At 44.2% G+C, this 18685-nt stretch overlaps 1 protein-coding gene across 1 annotated transcript in view; it reads left to right on the top strand.

The window, feature by feature from the left end:
* The window catches only part of LOC146831434 (histamine H3 receptor-like), a 97702-nt gene that overhangs the window by 6027 nt on the left and 72990 nt on the right, over nucleotides 1-18685 (top strand). Inside the window, exon 2 of the mRNA XM_085603907.1 lies at nucleotides 12626-12792. Within this exon, the coding sequence (XP_085460033.1) occupies nucleotides 12626-12792 (167 nt within the window). The remainder of the gene's footprint in view (nucleotides 1-12625; nucleotides 12793-18685) is intronic.

The raw sequence follows: 18685 nt of genomic DNA, 5'->3' as shown, positions 1-18685 counted from the left end.
CTTGTCTTGCAGTGTGGCACATCTTTAGGTTGAATCCATCCTCTCCAATCAAGCTAGAAATGTTGCCACCCCGTTGATGGTCCACGTACTTTAACCATTTGGTTTCCCTCTTGATGTCAAGTTTACAAAATAGGCAAACTTTACCCAAAAAGTCTCAACTGCCTAATTTTTAGCACAGCCTCCTTGGGCGTAAGTATGTTATGAGCATACTCACGCAGAGACCACTCTTCTAACTGGCCCAATTGAATATACCATTCTTCCTTTCAGAGGCAACCTAAATGTGGCTGTTCATCTCATAGTGAGTACAAAGAAATAGGAACAGATCTCCCCCATGCTTGCTTCTCTGCATCGCCTGCTTGTTGAATGAAGCTCATAGCCAATGTAAATTAACATGCAGTACCTATATGGCGTACATTTTATCCGCTGCATTCTTTGGCTGCCAAATTATAGTTTCTTTTGGCCTAGTTACAACTGCCATGTTAAAATGCTATCCCTGTGCTTACACCTGTTTGTGCAGGGATACTGATTACAAGTGGTGTGCTGTTCATTGCACCCGCTAATTACAAGATGCGATAAAGACCATACATTTCGTTAAATTTCAGAACTTTATACAATGTTTTAAATAACAAGGGGAATAGGCCCACTGGTCACCAAAAAGGCAGATTTTGCTGCAGTAATGGTATTCCCCAAAAAGACAATAATGATCACATTAGATCAATTCAATGCCGATTTTATCAGAGCGAATTTTAGCAGTTTCACAGGCCACTTGTAATCAGGCCCCTTATGACAGTGCACTACTCGTTTGAAATGATCAGACCTTGGATTTTTTTGATCCCATGAGTGCCTTGCAACAAAAGTTTGATAACAGTTTTAAAAAATATAATAATTATAAAATGGGAATTTTTCCTTATACTCTATTTACTATGGGTTGGCCTTAAAACATTCAGGGCCTTATTTACAAAGAATTAACCCAGCCTGGTGCCTCAAGCCATTTGGCTGCGCCGCTGTGTTAATTCCAAAGCACAGGAATGTGTCTTATCTACAATGATACGACAAATCCCTTAGCTCTCCCCTGCCCTGTGAACAATTAGCTGTCATGCCCCGATGCAGGCACCCTTGCATCATGTTGCAAGGATTCCTGCGTCACTTTGATGATTGTTTATGTGCAAGAAGGTGTCCGTTCCTGCACATAAACAGTCTGAAATGTCATTTTTAAACTTCTTTGTTTGCTGCTTAAAGCAGCACACATAGAAGTTGAAAAACAGCATTTTTGTCAATGATTGTTTATGTGAAGGAAGGGACACCTTCTTGCACATAAACAATCACAAGAGGTGATTTCCTCATTCTGTGTGTGCTGCAAAATGAGGAAAAATGAGTACATTTCTCCTCGTTGTGTCTCCCTATGCCTCCCCTGGGGAGGCAGAGCATTCAGACGCATTTCCAGGTTTATGATTTCTCGTAAATCTGGAAATGTGTCATGAGTGTTGCGGGAGAACACCCACAGCAACACCCATGCAACGCCCCTTTCACACAAAGTGCTGCATTCAAAGGGGCCATATTTACAAGGACAGGAAAAGCCACACAGGGTGGCTTTTCCTGTCCTTTTAAATATGGGGCAGAAAAATGCGCTGCCGGTGCGTCACTAAAAGTGACCCACCGTCGGCGCAAGGGGCTTGTAAATAAGCCCCTCATTGTTTTATCTTTCTTCCTATCTCTGTGACCTTCATTCTATGAAGTTTTTTCTCTTCTTAAAACAGACAACCTGTACAATTTGTATCTGTCTATGTCATTTCCGAATAAGCATTAAAAAAAAAAAAAATAGAGTATGTTTTATATTCAAACTTTTATGCAGGCCTATTCTGACGCCGACTCTAGGTGTTGGAATTTTCTTTCACTATTTTTATGAACTGCTGACACTATCTTGTTCTTATTAAATTAGTTAAAGACATTTTTCAATAAATACGTGTCTTAGTTGCCAACGTTTGTGTATTTGGTATTCTTTTTTTAACTGGTCTTTGACATTTTGTGCTTTGATTGTTATATTTTGCATTGATGTAGAGCTCTCTGTGAGCCACCTGACAAGTACTGCTGTTCATTCAATTTAAAGTAAAATATATAGATTAGAACATTTCTTCCATACCAGGCACCTTTTTCTTTCTGGCAACTGGTATGAGAGCTGGTGTGAAAGCCCACTTGTAAACTGACTCCAGGGGTCGTATTATAAAAAGTGCCACAGGGGCACAACAAGCGTTTGTGCCCACTTTGCTTGCCCCTGGGGCTCTTTGGTATTATAGAAGGGCCCGCAGACACTTGTGTGACCCCTTCTGTAATACATATAGAACTGACTCTCATATAGCACCAGTGCTATCATCAGAGCGTGTTCCCTAATATTCATGGGGCGGAACACCATGCAAATGAGGGAATCTCTGCCTCTGTGCCCGTGCCATATTATAGATGCAGGAGCAAAGGTGAAGTAGCTGCCAGGATGCGCACTGACAATGCGTCACCTAAAAAGTGGCACACTGTAAATGCAGCCCCTGATGGCAGTCCTGTGGAGGGGCTGAAGGGGGTCCTATGGACCCTAGACTTCCCCTTGCTGGCAGGTGCAGCCACTCACTGAACTTGCCTGCAAGGGGATCTCTCACCCCTCTTAAAAGTGAAACACAGAGCGGCTGCTTCAAAGCCACTCCGTATTTCACTTGAATGTGCTGCCCACAGGGCAGCACAAATTTGCATCTGCCCTGGGAGCAGGCCATTCAATCTAATATACACACGCTACTTCTTAGCACCAAGCTCACTTTTTGAAAGGTGTGCTCAGTACTAACAAGGAAAATGTGCCACAGGGGGGCCGTCAACATGACATCTCACATTCTGCAGGGTGACTTCATAATTTTGTGTTATGCCACTGGATCAATCCTTTGTTGACAGTGTGGGACGTTTTGAGACAAATGTGTCTGCCCTCAACAGCTCTTAGATTGGGTGTCAAATATTTCTGGGATCCAGACTGTGGATGAGATAAATCAAATGTAATTACCAAAATCTATTATCAACTACATCGATATAACAGCAAAAAGCGGGAAAATGGGTGGAAGGGCAACAGGTAGAGTGGTTTCAGACTTTCCCCCCATTGAATAGTTATTTCTTCTTTAATATGTGCCTATCGCTCTTAGCTGCAGTTAAGTGTAAATGAAGGACGTAAGCTTCTTGTATCTTGTCTGCATTTCAAAATGCTCTGCAAGCATATCTAATAAAAGGCAAGTCCATTAAATGAAATGTGCGCTGATGCTCGAATAGACTAAATTGTTTACATTGAATCGTTTTTAATGATTATGGGCCATATGTATAATGCTTTTTTCAGGTTACAAACAGCCTGATTCACAAATTCGGGCCATTTGCAACTGGAAAAAAGCATGTTTCTGGTAACCTATTACCAAATTGCATAATCGGTAATAGGAAGGGGGGTGTTAAGGGTGTCCCTTCCTAATAGCAGCTCGTAGTGGTATGTGTGAATGTTTTGAGACCAAATGTAGCTGGTAACCCATAAACAAAGAGAAGGGATCCCCAAGGGACTCCTTACCCTTTGTAAATGGTTGCAAAAACGTTTGCTAAGAGAAGGCAGTGTTCCCACGGACCACTGCCTACACTTAAAAAAATGAAAAAGCTGAAAGGAAAAATTATCATTTTTCTTTTTGAAACACATCCCATTTTCTTTTCAGGCAAATAGGCTTCATTTAAATAAAATTTAAAAAACGTTGCTTTCAAAGCAATCACAGACATGGTGGTCTGCTACCCACAGCAGGCCACTATCCCTGTGATTTTAGTGATTCCCAATGGGTCGCAAATTGCTTACTTCTTCATGAATATTGATGAGGTAGGTCAATTTGCAACCAACTGCGAATCGCAAAAGTGCAAAACACAATGTAGTACATAGCTGTTTGCTATTACCTAACAGCAAATTTAAAAAAATTGCTATTAGGTATTTTCAAACCTGAATCTATGTACATCTGGCCCCAAGTCACATAGATAATGCAAACATAGTTTCCTAAAATTCATATCGCATAGATGTATTTTCTTCATAGTGAGCGTGCATGAAACTCATATCAATACAAATACCAAAATATTTCAAACATTTACAGCTTATAAATATTTTTCTTGTGTTACACTGTTTTAACATGGAAGAAACAGGTCTGTAAAAAAACGTAATTATAGATAACCCAGAAAAATGACATTGCAATATTTATATATCATGTAAAATAGCTGTAAATCGTGTTTGCGCCCGTTTTTAGCACTGTGGTGATTAAGAATGAATCACTAATTGTGCTTCCTCTGTATTTGCAGATCTTTTTTCAGAAGCTTGCATCTGGTGATGAAAGGAGAATAATACAGCAACATGTAATGAGGTCACTGTAGGGTTACAAGAACCATTTGCATGCTTTAGCTGGCATTTTTTATGCTGATCTGGAAACTTCACACACAAGCTTGGTAAACACCCGCTGCAAGTGCAATTTGCATTTGAGAGTTATCATTCCTGCTTTTACCTCAAATGCTGAAAGAGTCCATTTGTTTTCTGGAAGAGTCTATTGGTTTCATATTTTACATTGTAGAAGTGTAGACACTGTACTTGTCCCTTTTCTTGCTATCTAAAGACAGAAAAAATAGAGCAAAATCCATTTTTAGGTCGAGCCTAGAGGCAGCGCGCATGCACTGCTCGCTCTGCGAGACTGCTGTAGTAGAGTATGGGAGAAAAGCTGCATCCACTCTCCTCCCATATTTGTCATTAGCTTGTGTCATTGTCTTTCGTAAATGTTGCCTTCGGATTCGTTAATAGGCTTGTTAGTCCCTCCTTAGTATGTCCTTGTCTTCATTTGTGCCCTCCCATGGCGACTGGCCCTTTTACTTCGGTTGCTACACGGGACCTGTTGTTTAGTCTGTAAGCACTATTTACTTTATTGAGTTTTTCTTACTGCAGGAAGGACATGCGCTGCTTCAGCTGAAAGCAGCACGGTTGCCCCTGTAACACAAGTGCCTACTTTTAATCACTTTAACCAACATTATCATGTGTCTGTTTCAAACCCACCCCCATAGCTACCTCTGCCCTGGTTGCGGTTTCCCCGCTGCTAGTGAGGCTAGGAGTTATAATGTAGGATCAACTCATTCCCTCTGCACGGCGTCAAGGGCAGGACATTTTGCCAGCTCCGATGAAATTCAGAGGAGATCTATTAGCCAGGAATCAGGTGTGAGTTTAGATAACCACTTGGTTTGCGTCCTCCTGAACGCCCGCTCTGTGGTCAAACTCAAACTATTTTTGACCGCCCACTCTCCGGATATGGCTTTTATCACGGAAACTTGGACCAACGCCGCCTCCTGCCCAGACTGGAATATCGCCTTGCCACCTGGCTATGCGCTACACTGTCTTGATAGAAAGTCGGGCAGAGGGGGGGGCTTAGCGATTATTTACAAGAACCAACTAAAGGTCCAGGTCAGGGCTATTGAAAATATGCATGCAGAAGCACTACACTTTGGCATATTTCTAAAAGACACTAACATCGCCCATGGGTTGCTGGTGTATAGACCTCCCGGACCTAGGGCCACGTTTTTGGAGGCCCTCCAAATGCATCTAGAGTCCTGTACCGAGTATGAGGCCTACACGATCCTTGGGGATTTTAATCTCCATCTGGAGGCCGTTAATAACTCGGATACTACGAGACTTCTGGATGGCCTGGAGGCTTATGGACTACCTCAATTGGTGACAGCCCCAACTCATGATGGGGGCCACACCCTGGATGGTCTTTTTTCCAGCCACCCTGACCTGGCACATCTCAGGGTTGAATCCCTCCCATGGACCGATCACAGGGCAGTGTTCTTTAAGATTGGGCCAAAGTCAAGGGCAAGAAGCGATCCCCACATACCTAACAAGATCCTTTACAGGAGATGGAGTAGGGTTGCCCAAGTGCCCCTGATGGAGGCATTGGGTAGCCCCCCTCCTATCTCGGAGGTTAATAATGATACAGCAGTTGCCCAGCTCACCAACTGGATTGGGGACGCTATTAATCAGGTCGCCCCTCTCCAGTCAGCTACCCAGAAAAGGCGTCCTCCGGGTGCCCCTTGGTATGGCCCGGAGTTGAAAGCCCTGAAGGTAGAGTGTAGACAGCGGGAACGGCTTTGGAGAACTGACTATAACAGGGACCATAAGTTGGCCTACAATTTGGCCCTGCACAACTACAAGCGGGCCATCTGGAAGTCTAAGCAGGACTACTTCTCCCGTAAAATCTCCAAGGCTGGGAACTCCTCTAAAGAACTGTTTAAAACTGTAGTCTTTCTGTCAAGTCCGCAGCAGACTAATCAGTTCTGTCCGGACCAGTCCTTTTGCAACCAACTAGCTACCTTTTTTCACACCAAGGTGGCTACCATCCACAATGACTTATTAAACACCTTGGGACCCGCCACCTTGGATCTTCAGCAGGCGCCGCCCACATGTAGGCTGGCTAACTTTGATCCTTTAACTAGCAGGGAGGTTCTGACTCTATTAGGCTCCATAAAGTCTGGTGCTGCTTCCGATCCATGTCCCCCTCATATCATCCACCTGGTGGCGGACAGGATAGTGCCATGTCTTACGATCCTAATTAATCAGGTCCTAGCAGTAGGTACCTATCCAGTCACCTGGAAATCAGCATGTGTTAGACCCCTTCTCAAGAAGGCCTCACTGGACCCCTCTGAACTCAAAAATTATCGCCCCATCTCTGGCCTCCCTTTGATGGCTAAAGTCATTGAGAAGGCCATTAACCAAAGTTTGACGGGGTATCTGGATAAGAACGCCCTGCTGGACAGCTCCCAGCACGGCTTCCGGCCCAGGCACTCTACGGAGTCTGCCCTAATAACGGCAGCCGAGGGGATTCGGATGACAGTAGACGAAGGGGGGCGAGCTACTCTCGTCCACCTGGATCTGTCTGCTGCGTTCAATACCATTAACCATCAGGTGCTCATCCAGCGTCTTAGGGAGGTTGGGATTGTAGGCCGAGCCTTGACTCTGCTTTCTTCCTTTTTGGAAGACAGAAAGCAATGTTTAAACTGGGCCGGTCTACATTCCGACAGTGTTGCTCTGCCTTGCGGTGTCCCCCAAGGCTCGGCTTTATCCCCGACCCTTTTCAACATCTATGTTAGACCTCTGGCGAGTCTGGTCAGGAAACATGGCTTCATGCTGGTATCCTATGCTGATGACTCACAGCTTGTGATATCTGCTGTTGAGCATCCTGATCGAATTGCGGCCAAATTCCACGCTTGCCTCTCTGATGTGATGAAGTGGATGCATCTGAGCTTCTTAAAAATCAATACGGAAAGACGGAAGTGATGGAATTTGGGAAAGGTCCTTCAGTCTGGAATTCCCTTTGGTGGCCATTGTCGGCAGGGCAATGTCCCCTCCCAGTCACTAAGGTCAGGAACTTGGGGGTGGTGTTTGATCAAAAGCTAAATATGTCAGCCCAGGTCAACAGCCTCACATCTTATTGTTTCTTTCTGCTTAAAACTTTGCGGAAGATTTTTCCTTACATACCCTCGTCGTTACAAAAGACTGTGATGGCCGCACTTTTCATGTCCAGATTGGACTATTGCAACGCCATGTTTCTGGGCACTGACAAATTTCAGGTCAGAAAGCTCCAATCCCTGCAGAATGCCGCGGTTCGGGTAATTCTCAACTTACCCAGGGGCTGCTCCACCTCAGCGGGAAGGAATTCCCTCCACTGGCTCCCGGTTCAACAAAGGATTGAATTCAAAGCACTTTGTCTGGTGTATCGGGCTCGTTTTGGCGGGGGCGCGAATGATGGGACCGATAGGTTTCCACCATACATTCCGCCCCGTGCTTTGCGGTCGGCCAATCTTGGCCTCATCCGTATTCCCAGATTCAAACTTGCTAGATGGGGCGGCCGCTCCTTCGCCATCTGTGCAGCCAGGCTGTGGAACCAACTGCCTGTGGAGCTGCGACTCCAACCTTGCTATGCTCTCTTCAGAAAAAAGCTCAAACATCGCCTATTCAGGCCCAACTTTAATTCACTTTCCTGCATATCACTCACACCATAGCGCTAAGACACCATTTGGTATTCGAGCGCCCTATAAGCCTTTTTATACTTATACTTATACCAATACCACCACCACCATCAATACCACCACCTACACCACCACCAATACCACCACCACCACTAATACCACCACCACCAACACAACCACCAATACCAATACCACCACCAGCAATACCACCACCAATACCACCACCAATGTCAATACCATCACCAATACCACGACAGCCAATACCAATACCACCACCGATACCACCACCACCACCACAAATACCACCACCATCACAATGCCACCACCACCAATACCACCACCACCACTAATACCACCCCTACCACCACCATTACCACCACCACAGCTACCACCACTAATACCACCACCACCAATACCACCACCACCATCAATACCACCACCTACACCACCACCAATACCACCACCACCACTAATACCACCACCACCAACACCACCACCAATACCAATACCACCACCAGCAATACCACCACCAATACCGCCACCAATGTCAATACCATCACCAATACCACCACAGCTAATACCAATACCACCACCGATACCACCACCACCACCACAAATACCACCACCATCACAATACCACCACCACCAATACCATCACCACCACTAATACCACCCCTACCACCACCATTACCACCACCACAGCTACCACCACCAATACCACCACCACCAATACCACCACCACCATCAATACCACCACCTACACCACCACTAATACCACCACCACCACCAAAACCACCACCAACACCATCATCAATACTGCCACCACCAATACCAATACCACCACCACCACCAATACCTCCACCAATACCACCACCAATGTCAATACCATCACCATTACCACTACAACCAATACCACCACTAATATCACCACCAATACCACTTCCAATACAACCACCACCACCAATATCATCACCACCACCAGTACCACCACGACCAATACCAATATCACCAATACCACCACCACCATCATTACCACCAGTACCCCCACCAATACCACCAACACCACTAATACCACCACCACCAATACCACCACCATCAATGCCACAACCACCAATACCGCTAAGAACCACTGCCAATACCACCATCACCACTAAGCCTGGGCGAAGCACTACGCTACGCTCGCGTAGTTTGCGAAGTTCGCGCTACTTCGCACTACGCGAACTGCACGTAGCACAGTGCGAACACGCGTAGCGTAGTGTTGCGTAGTGCTGCGGTCATTTTTTGCTTGCTCGCGGTCCTCAACGTCAAGTTGGCGACCGCGAGCAAGCAAAATGACATCCCGGCGAGACTTTTTCCTTGTTCGCGATCAGCAACATCAAGTTGGCGATCGCGAGCATGGAAAATAAACCTCCCGGCGAGATTCCCAACGCGAGGAGGTCAGGTTTCTCATTGCGAGGGGCCGCGTATGCTCGCGACCGCTCGCAATGAGAAACTACCAGTTCGCGTTGAGAAAGCTGCTGCTCGAGTAAAAATCTACTCGAGCAGCAGAAAACTACAGCTCGCACTGTGCAAGATGCCATTTGCAATGATTGCACAGTGCCGGTTGCTTGTCCGCACTGTGCAATCATTGAAAACAACATCTTGCACAGTGCGAACATGTTACTACGCAGTTCGCGAAGTGCTACGCGTAGTTCGCGTAGTGCGAACTTCACTTTGCGTAGCTTCGCGAAGTGCTACTTCGCGAACTACGCCCACCCTTAATCACCACCACCAATAACACCACCACCACCACCAATACCAATACCACCACCACCACCAATACAACCAGTACCACCAACAATACCACCACCACCACTTATACCACCACCACCAATACCACCACCACCAATACCACCACCACCAATACCACCACCCCCACCAATACCACCACCAACATCACCAATTCCACCACCACCAAGAATACTATCACCACTACTAACACCACCACCACCAATACCACCACCAACCGTCTGGTGGTCTTAAACAGAAAAATAAAAAAAGGACCCCCACATGCCAGGGGAAAACTTCCAAGGTGTCATGGTCATTAGTATTTTGTTTTTGAAAAAAAACAGACATCCATTTTGGGAGGTTTTTTTTTGACAAATGATAAAGTTTGCTGAGTGGCTGCATGAAGCATGTCAGGCCCTTAGCAGACCTTCAGTGACTTCAGAGGTGCTGGACTTCAAAGGAGCTGCTGTGGCTCTACCGCATGGCATGCAGACAACTCTAAATATAGCAAGTTGTAGTGAAGTCAGGGTACTGGAGCTAGTAGCCTGATTCACCATGATAGACGTTAAGCCTCTCGACAAACTCGAGGGGCCCGATTCACAGAACTAACTTAAGACAAAATCCTAAACTTACTACTTTTGGTATTCACAGAAGTTAGGATTTTGTCTTAAGTCTGTCTTAAGACAAATTTAAGACAGACTTAAGACAGACTTAAGACAGACTTAAGACAAACTTAAGACAGACTTAAGTTAGGATTTTGTCCTAAGTTTGTCTTAAGTCTATCTTAAGTCTGTCTTAAGTCTGTCTTAAGTTTGTCTTAAGTTTGTTTTAAGTCTGTCTTAAGTCTGTCTTAAGTTTGTCTTAAGACAAACTTAAGACAAAATTCTAACTTCTGCAAATACCAAAAGTAGTAAGTTTAGGATTTTGTCTTAAGTTAGTTCCCTGAATCGGCCCCTAAATCAAGCCATGTGTCTAATATGGCAGGAGTCATTCTTTAACCCCTTGGGTGTTATTAACGTGATCTTCACACCATGAGGTTTCACAGCTTGGTATTGTTGATGGGGAGGTCACATTAAAGCATCCAGGGCTGGGAATCCCTCTGGTATGCATGGCACACTGATTTCATTACTGTAAAAGTGAAAGAAATAAGAGACAATCGAAACAATTTGCTTTCACTAGCATCGGAGCTCAGGACATATCTCGGCCCCCCGAGAACCAATTTTGATGAGAAAGTTATTGTTGGAAAGTGGAGAATCTCCCATTTAATAGGGTATCCCTCCTTAGTGGATCCTCAGAAGCTGACCCCCAACCAAGGATCCACATCCCTAGACACCAGGGATTGTTTTTAGGGAAATGCTTTCACACTCCAATGGGCACAGTCAGTCTTTCTGCTCCCCCTGGACGGTGGATGGGGATGTTTACCCCCAATTATGATGTGGCAAAAATGTTGTTACATCAGTGTAATTATATTCATTTTCTTTTGTGTAACAAAATGTACTCATAATTACAGGCATTATGGCATTACACCAAGTTGTGTAACCAAAATCCCATTCTGATGATAAATTGTAATGCAGAAAGCACTGAAACAATGCGATCAGCATGAACCAGAGCTGCCTTTTCCAAAAGCAAGCAGCTTTAATGCAGGTGGTCAACAAACGTTCCATTTTTTTTTACCTGAGTGCTAAATACATTTTTTCTTTTTTTTACAGTAAGGAAGTGCCAAAGAGATTTAGTGGCTACCGCACATACAGCAGCAAATTATTCTTCCTGTCCTAAGGACTCCTTCCAGTGCTTTGTTTAGCCCTTAGTCATTTTTGATTTGCATTTCAGAGGGAAAGCATCACTCTCTTTTTGTGTTTAATCTCTGATGCATCCAAACATCTGGAACTTTTATTTTTTGTGAGAAATTAGGTAATTTCAGTACTAGACTTTGCAAAAAGGTCGTTGTTTGAGGGAGGAAAGGTACCGCGATTTTGTTCCTTTTTGTGTGTCTGCTGTTGGACGGTCTGGAAGTAGAAGTAGGGACCTTTTGGGAATAAATCTTTTTAAGGGACAAAGTTTGCACATTTTTGGGAGGGTGGAGGCCTGGTGTAATAAATATATTTTCTCTAGTTCCATGTATTTTTTAGTTAATTTTGCACAGATTTTCTAATATGTAGCAGTTAGGCATATGTTAGAAAAATGTCTACAGCATTTAGAAATACCAAAACAGCTTTTACCGTGCATGGTGGATGGTTGACATTGCACGTAGGTTGGGTATGATAATAAGATCTTCGTTTATATTTTTTAAAAATAAGGAATTTGTTGTGTTCTAGCAACTGGTCTTGCATTCTAGTGATGTTTGCTAGCCTTCCAGGGTTCTGGAAGGTGGACCGGAGAGGAGAAGAGAGTTGCTGCTGGAGGACATGTCCAGGGGTTCTCCTCCCCTCTTAATAAAGCTCTTGTTATCAAATTATTGTCTGCGCCTCTTAAAAAAATTCCGTGCAAAAAAGGTTAAACTGGTGCTATTTCTCGCTTTCTTCCCTCATTGCAACATTCTTCTCTATCTCTTTCTTGTAGGCACCTATTTTAGTTCTTATTACAGTGGGACTTGCCATTACTGTCCGTTAGTCACGATGTACGCAGGAATTCTGGAGTTTAGATCAGACGTTTTTGGCACAATTGTGAAACATTTGTACTTAACCCGCTTTGTCTAATAAACTATTGTGATTATGTCGCAAATATTCATATTTATGTAGGAATTTCATTAGTGTAAAATAAATATTTTCTAAAATATTTAATAAAATAAACCTATTGTTATTTTTGTATGTTTCTCAAGGGAGTTTCTCAATTCCTCTCTACATCCCGTATGTATTAACCGGAAGGTGGCTGCTGGGCAGGTTTCTTTGCAAGCTTTGGTTATCAGTAGACACCGTGCTTTGTGTGACTTCAATCGGAACCATTGTTCTTATAAGCTATGATCGATTTCTCTCAGTTACCAAAGCAGTAAGTAAACTAACTTGATTCTGTACATTGTAAAGTGGCAATCAATTTTGTGATAAACACAAAAAACATAAATGTGTGAGTTTGAATATGACTGAAATAAAATCTAACTGTATGTACAGTGCTAACGTACATGTTAGTGTATTACAGGCATCAGAGAAAATGGCACATTTTTAAGATGTGAATATGTTTTCAGAACGGACTACTGTCTCATACGCTAATATTTTTGCACTGAATTTAATTATCACATCGTTAAGCCAGCAGAATGCATTTAGAGACAAACTGGTTCTGTGTTGATGTAACGCGGCTCTCCATAATATGTGCTATTTACAAACGTTATATCAGGTTTATGTGAAAGCATAGTTCGAGCTGAAAATCGTTGAAGACATTTCAGGACTGTGAAACTATTAGAAATCAGTTGGTATTTACCTATACCTGAATACATGCATCGCTCAAAATCTCACATGTTTACGCCAGGCAGGCTTTTAAGTTCGTCAGGGCTCACCAAGGAATGGTGAGGCACATACAGATAATGCAACTGATGTCCGGTCGCATGATGTCATATGTGTAAGGCTTGATTGGAATTTAAAGCTGCTGGATCCAAAGGCAATGCAGTAAATCACACCCTAATTACTGGATTGCGCAATTTGTAATCGTCACATTCTCACTGGTGAAACACAATATACTGGTAACACACTTGTGGCATCTTTTGAGTATGTGAGGCTTCATGCTTTCACATGGAGATGTCCAATGTACATCCGGGTGGGCCAGGCACAAGCAGGATTGTCAACGCATTTGTGTAGAATTCATTTGCATGAACCATCTATTCTAAATGCTGTCTGTGCAAAGTACAACGTCTCAGGGCAATCAAAATTACTGGGCCAAAATAGTGAGAACTGAGGTCTTTTTCATTTCTGGTGTCCTTGTCCCCCCTTCATACGTAGGGACCCCAAAGTAGTAACCACGAACCAATATTAATACTTGGCTCTCAGGTTTGCAGGGCAGAGCAATCCTGGGCTTACTAAGGGAGATGCTGTGGGATAGAAATTCAGAGCTCAGCAATGCTGTACATGGCACTAAACAAATGTAAAGGAAAAGCATGTTAACACACACACAATTAAATCCTGTGGCCCTGATACAAAAGGTAGCTAATACTTTTGAGTAAGTTTGCACTTTTGAGTAAGTTTACTACTTTTCGGTACTCAAAGGGCCTGAATCACAGACTGCAAATTGTAGTATGTTTTGCTCTACTACAAAAGTTAATACAAATTGCAATTCACAAGCTCTATGCAGAGTTTTATGGCCCGCACTGCCCATACTTATATGTGTGGAGTTTTCCACCCAACTGTGGAATCGCCACACAAGCAAGCATACATTTTAGTAGACAATGTGGGAGGGAGTGGGTGATAAAAGGGACATCATTGCTACTAATGTGAAATGTTACCCAAAAACTACATGCTGAGTTTTACGACTGCACTGCCTATACTTATACGTGTGGAGTTCTCTGCCCAACTGAGGAGTCTCCACACAAGTGAGTATACATTTTAATTGCTAATGTGGGAAGGAGTGGTTGGAAAAAGGGACACAATACCTACTAAAATGGAACATTACCCATCCACACAAGATTCATCTATGTGTATTATTCTGGGAATGGAGAAATGTAACGTACACTTTTGTAGTAGGCATGCACTTGGAATTTGTGAACGTTGAAAGTAATAGACATAGTACAAAGTGTCCACTGATGGTGCAATGTCCTCCCAAAGAACATAATGCAGGTAGGGCATTAAAATAAAACCCAATAGGTAATTATGTTAAATTAAATTAAATTATATAAAATAGCTAAAATATAAATAAATATAAATTCCTGCCAAGAATATATATAAATAGTAATTTACTTTTAAATATACCGTATTTTAATAACCTATATTGAACGTAAAAACAAGGATATATATAGTCGCCAGTAGGAAGTTATAGTTAGGACCAAGTTGCCATAGGAAGAGCATTTTCTGTTTTGCTTATAACTTTGGCGTCGTTTGATTAATCTTCATGATATTTTCCAAACTAATTCTTTGTACATATCAGCTTCTATGTGGGAAGTTTGGGGGTGATTCGTCAAGGGGGGCCGAGAAAAAAGGAGGGTCCCAAAATGTGTTTTCTCCATGTTAATTTCCATAGGAAACTTTAGACAAGGCTACAGGTCGAACGGGTGAACGGAATTGCCCCAAATTTGTCAGGGAGAAGGGTCTTGTTCTAGAAAGCACGCTTTTGTTTATTTGGTGTAAATCCGTTCAGTAGTTTTGGAGACATATCAAAATTTACAGACATCGATATTTGGGACTTCTGCCATCTGATTGGCTGAGGCGTTACGAGCACGAGCTTGCTGGTTATTGGTTGTGAGCGCTGCGAGCGGTTGCAACTAGGAAGTGTTGGCCACCATTTTGTGATTCCATTGAAGCGAGTAAGGGGGAAAAAGGGTGAAAAAAGTAGGAAACAGGAGGATAGGAGCACTGTAAACTCTGTGGGGGAGTGCGAAGCGAAGTAGTCACACCTACCGGTCTGAAAGTGCGGTGTTGCTCAGAGTGACATGTTGCTGAGATGAGATGCTGCTACAGTCGGGTATGAAACCTAGAGCCTAAACCGGGAGGTCATCTCTGTAAAGTGATGTGCTCTGGTGTTTGTAGGATACCTGTGGAAGTAATGTTAGTAGGCATTTATACCATACAGGAAGTGGGAAGCGGACTACTGAGATCTACCGTGCGTTTATACTATACTGGAAGTGGGAAGCGAAGTACTACGCCTACCGGTGTGAAGACTCGGGGTTCAAACCGAGCTGATTGTTGTAAAGTGATGGGCTGTGGGCGCTGTAGCATATTGGCCGCTGTAGTATAACTGTAAGTAGTGTTAGTATGCATTTATACTATACAGGGAGTGGGAAGCGAACTACTCACCCCGACTGGTCTGAAGACTCGGGGATTAAACCGTGAGCTCATTGCTGTAAAGTGATGTGCTCTGTGTACTATTTCAATGTAAGTCATAGTACAATGTTAGTATGTAATGATACTATAATGTAAGTATGTAATGTTAGAATGTAGGGCTGTCATGAGGGGAATCTTGGGGAGTTTGTACACGGTGCTGGAGAAGACGGATGCCTTGGTGTCTGGTCATGTTGGTGGCTGTTTAAGCTGTCTTCTTTTCCTGCAATAAATCTACTTATCGAATCCACTGCTGTCTTCCTGTTCACTGCATAAATTTGGCATCAAGCGGGAGATGGTGAAAAGAAGGCAGCACTCACCAAGATTTTGCACTTGCTTGCGTTGTGCTGAAGACCTGTTTTCTTGGTGAATCTGTTTCTACTCATCCCAGGGTCGTGTGCTGAAGACCCGTTTTCTTGGTGAATCTGTTTCTACTCATCCCAGGGTCATCAGCTGATTGAACTATGTGATCCTACCTCTGGTAGGATTTATATTTTTAGATTTTGGGCTTCCTCTGCCTCTTCACTACACTCTGGTTGCTGTACCACACGTGTGCAAGTAGTGTTAGTATACGTTTATACTAATTCTGTAGTTATGCATTAAACAAAGCATCATGGTCCCATGGAGCGCCACCTCCCAGGCGCAGGTCATACAATGTCCCGGGGTGTGCAAGCGTGGGACATTTATGTTTGCTATTACAGGCCGGGAGCATTGCTTGCACCCAGTGATTGTAAATTTTTGTTTGCCTCATTGAAGCGAGAGGAGGAAAACCTTGTATGGTTTCAATAAAGCGGAACCGGATGGTAAAAATGGAGAAAAAAAAAATGAAGCGGGGTCTCACCCGTTCATTTAAATGAGCCCACTGGTGGGTAATGTTCCGGGGCCAATCCTATCATTATATTGCGGGGTCTCTGCAGCACTGGGGATCTTGATCTCACATGTAAATTAGGCGCGGGAGGGCACAGAGACGTTTCGCAGACTAGGGGATCAACACCTCCGGGTATTGTTTACAAATTGTTCGGGGGGCTATAAGGCCAACTCAAGACTGGGGATCGGCAACCTCTGGGGCTTTATTTAAATATGCAGGGTGGGTCTCGCCAGTCCTTGAAGCCTCGGTGGCCCTAGGCAGTGCCTTATTGGTTCTGAAATCACACGGGCAGTACTCATGGTGTTATAAAGTGATACACTCACAGAACTCTTGCCGTTGTACAATTACCCAGGCTTCATTTATGTAATAGTCTGTTGCTTTATATTTGGTAGGTGTACCGGAAAATTAAACAAAATTTCCCTTATAACCTACTATCAACCGCCGATTTTCACAATAAACTTCAGACAAGTGTTGCCGGAAAAAGAAGACCCACACACTCAGTTATTTATTGGTAAAAAAAATAACTTTTATTAACACAACACAAATAAATGGAAATGTAACTTTATTCGAACAACAGTAAAACATGAAAGAAGTAGGTGGGACTCCTCTGGAAGCAGCGTACAAAACCTGCAAGACAAAAAAGAAACATAAGTATGTGTGCCATGTCTAAGAGAAAAAGAAAGGTAGTGAGAATGAACAGAGGAAAGTGAGAATGGGACAGAGAGCGAGTGGGTGGAAGGGAGAAGGGGAGGGAGAGTGAAAAGAACAGAGGGAGGAGGAGACAGAGCGCCGGCCTACTGCACCTAGCCCTCACTGTTCACCTCCCTTCACCCGTGTGTCTAGGACGCCGGGGTCCGCGAGAAAGAGTACGGTCCAGCAAGTCCTTAAAATGAAACAGAGATATGAATGAGGTCAGAGATTACATTGTTATCTTTGACAACATCGCTTGCCTGCACCTGTGTACCCAGGCTGCTGCACCCCAGGCCCTTTCTCTGCTCTGTGCTCAATTGCAGCTCCTGCACGCCGAGGCTTGACTGCTCACCTGCCACAACCAGTGTGTCCAAGGACGTGCCGGTGCGAGCTCCAACTCCGTGGTGCCGCTTTCAGGGAGGCCCAGCAGGTCTCCGGTCGGGGACGGTGTCTTGATACCACTGTGGAACGTGTCAGAATGCCCAGGGCATCATCATGGGGTGTGCACCCGCTCTGCCTATTTTGGCTACACTGACCCAGTGTCTGAAAAGGGAGAAAAAATATAATGTTGGAAATGTCTTGAGGTAAATTAAGGTTTCTTTCAACGTTAATAGAGAACACCAGTTGAGTGCATCCTTCCTTCTTGAAGTACGATCTTCGAACTGTTAGTGGTAATTGTGGTTCAAAGAGGAGTTGGAGTGCACGAGAATACACAAGGTTAAATAATAATATGTTATGCCAACGTTCACATACAAAGGAGCAGAGCGCATGGTAGAAGCATAATGTGCGCGTGTAATGCAGTGGCGCAAGCCTGTGTGCATGTACACTTAGTAATCAGCTCACTACAGTGCCCCAAAATCCAACGCCACGTGTCTGTCGAGCAGTGCTACCCGCTGGCTCAGGCCTACAGTACAGTCCAGCAGGTCCTTAAAATGAGACAGAGATGTGACTGAATGAGGTCAGACATCACATCGGTACGCAGGGTAACATCGGTTGTTCGCATCTTTGCACACAGGCTGATGCACCCCACCCCTCCCGCAGCACAGCGCTCAACACGTGTCTGTAGGGCAGTGCTGCCCACTGGCTCAGGCCTGCAGTACGGTCCAGCAGGTCCTTAAAATGAGACAGACATGTGACTGAATGAGGTCAGAGAACACATTATTAAGCAGGGCAATATCGCTTGTTTGTACCTGCGCACCCTGGCTGATGCACCCCATCCCTCCTGCAGCATTGCACTCAATTGCAACCCCTGTGCACACTGGCCCCACTGCTCACCTGCTGTCATTGTTGTGTGTCCAAACACGACAGGCAGCAGTGTTCACAATTCATGTGCAGTGTTGATTGAGACGATGGTGTACGCCTTATG

This window comes from Triturus cristatus, chromosome 5_1 (genome assembly GCF_964204655.1).
Source record: "Triturus cristatus chromosome 5_1, aTriCri1.1, whole genome shotgun sequence".
Lineage (NCBI taxonomy): Eukaryota > Metazoa > Chordata > Amphibia > Caudata > Salamandridae > Triturus > Triturus cristatus.
The sequence above is the reverse complement of the archived record's forward strand: the minus strand, read 5'-3'. Positions and strand labels throughout refer to the sequence as shown.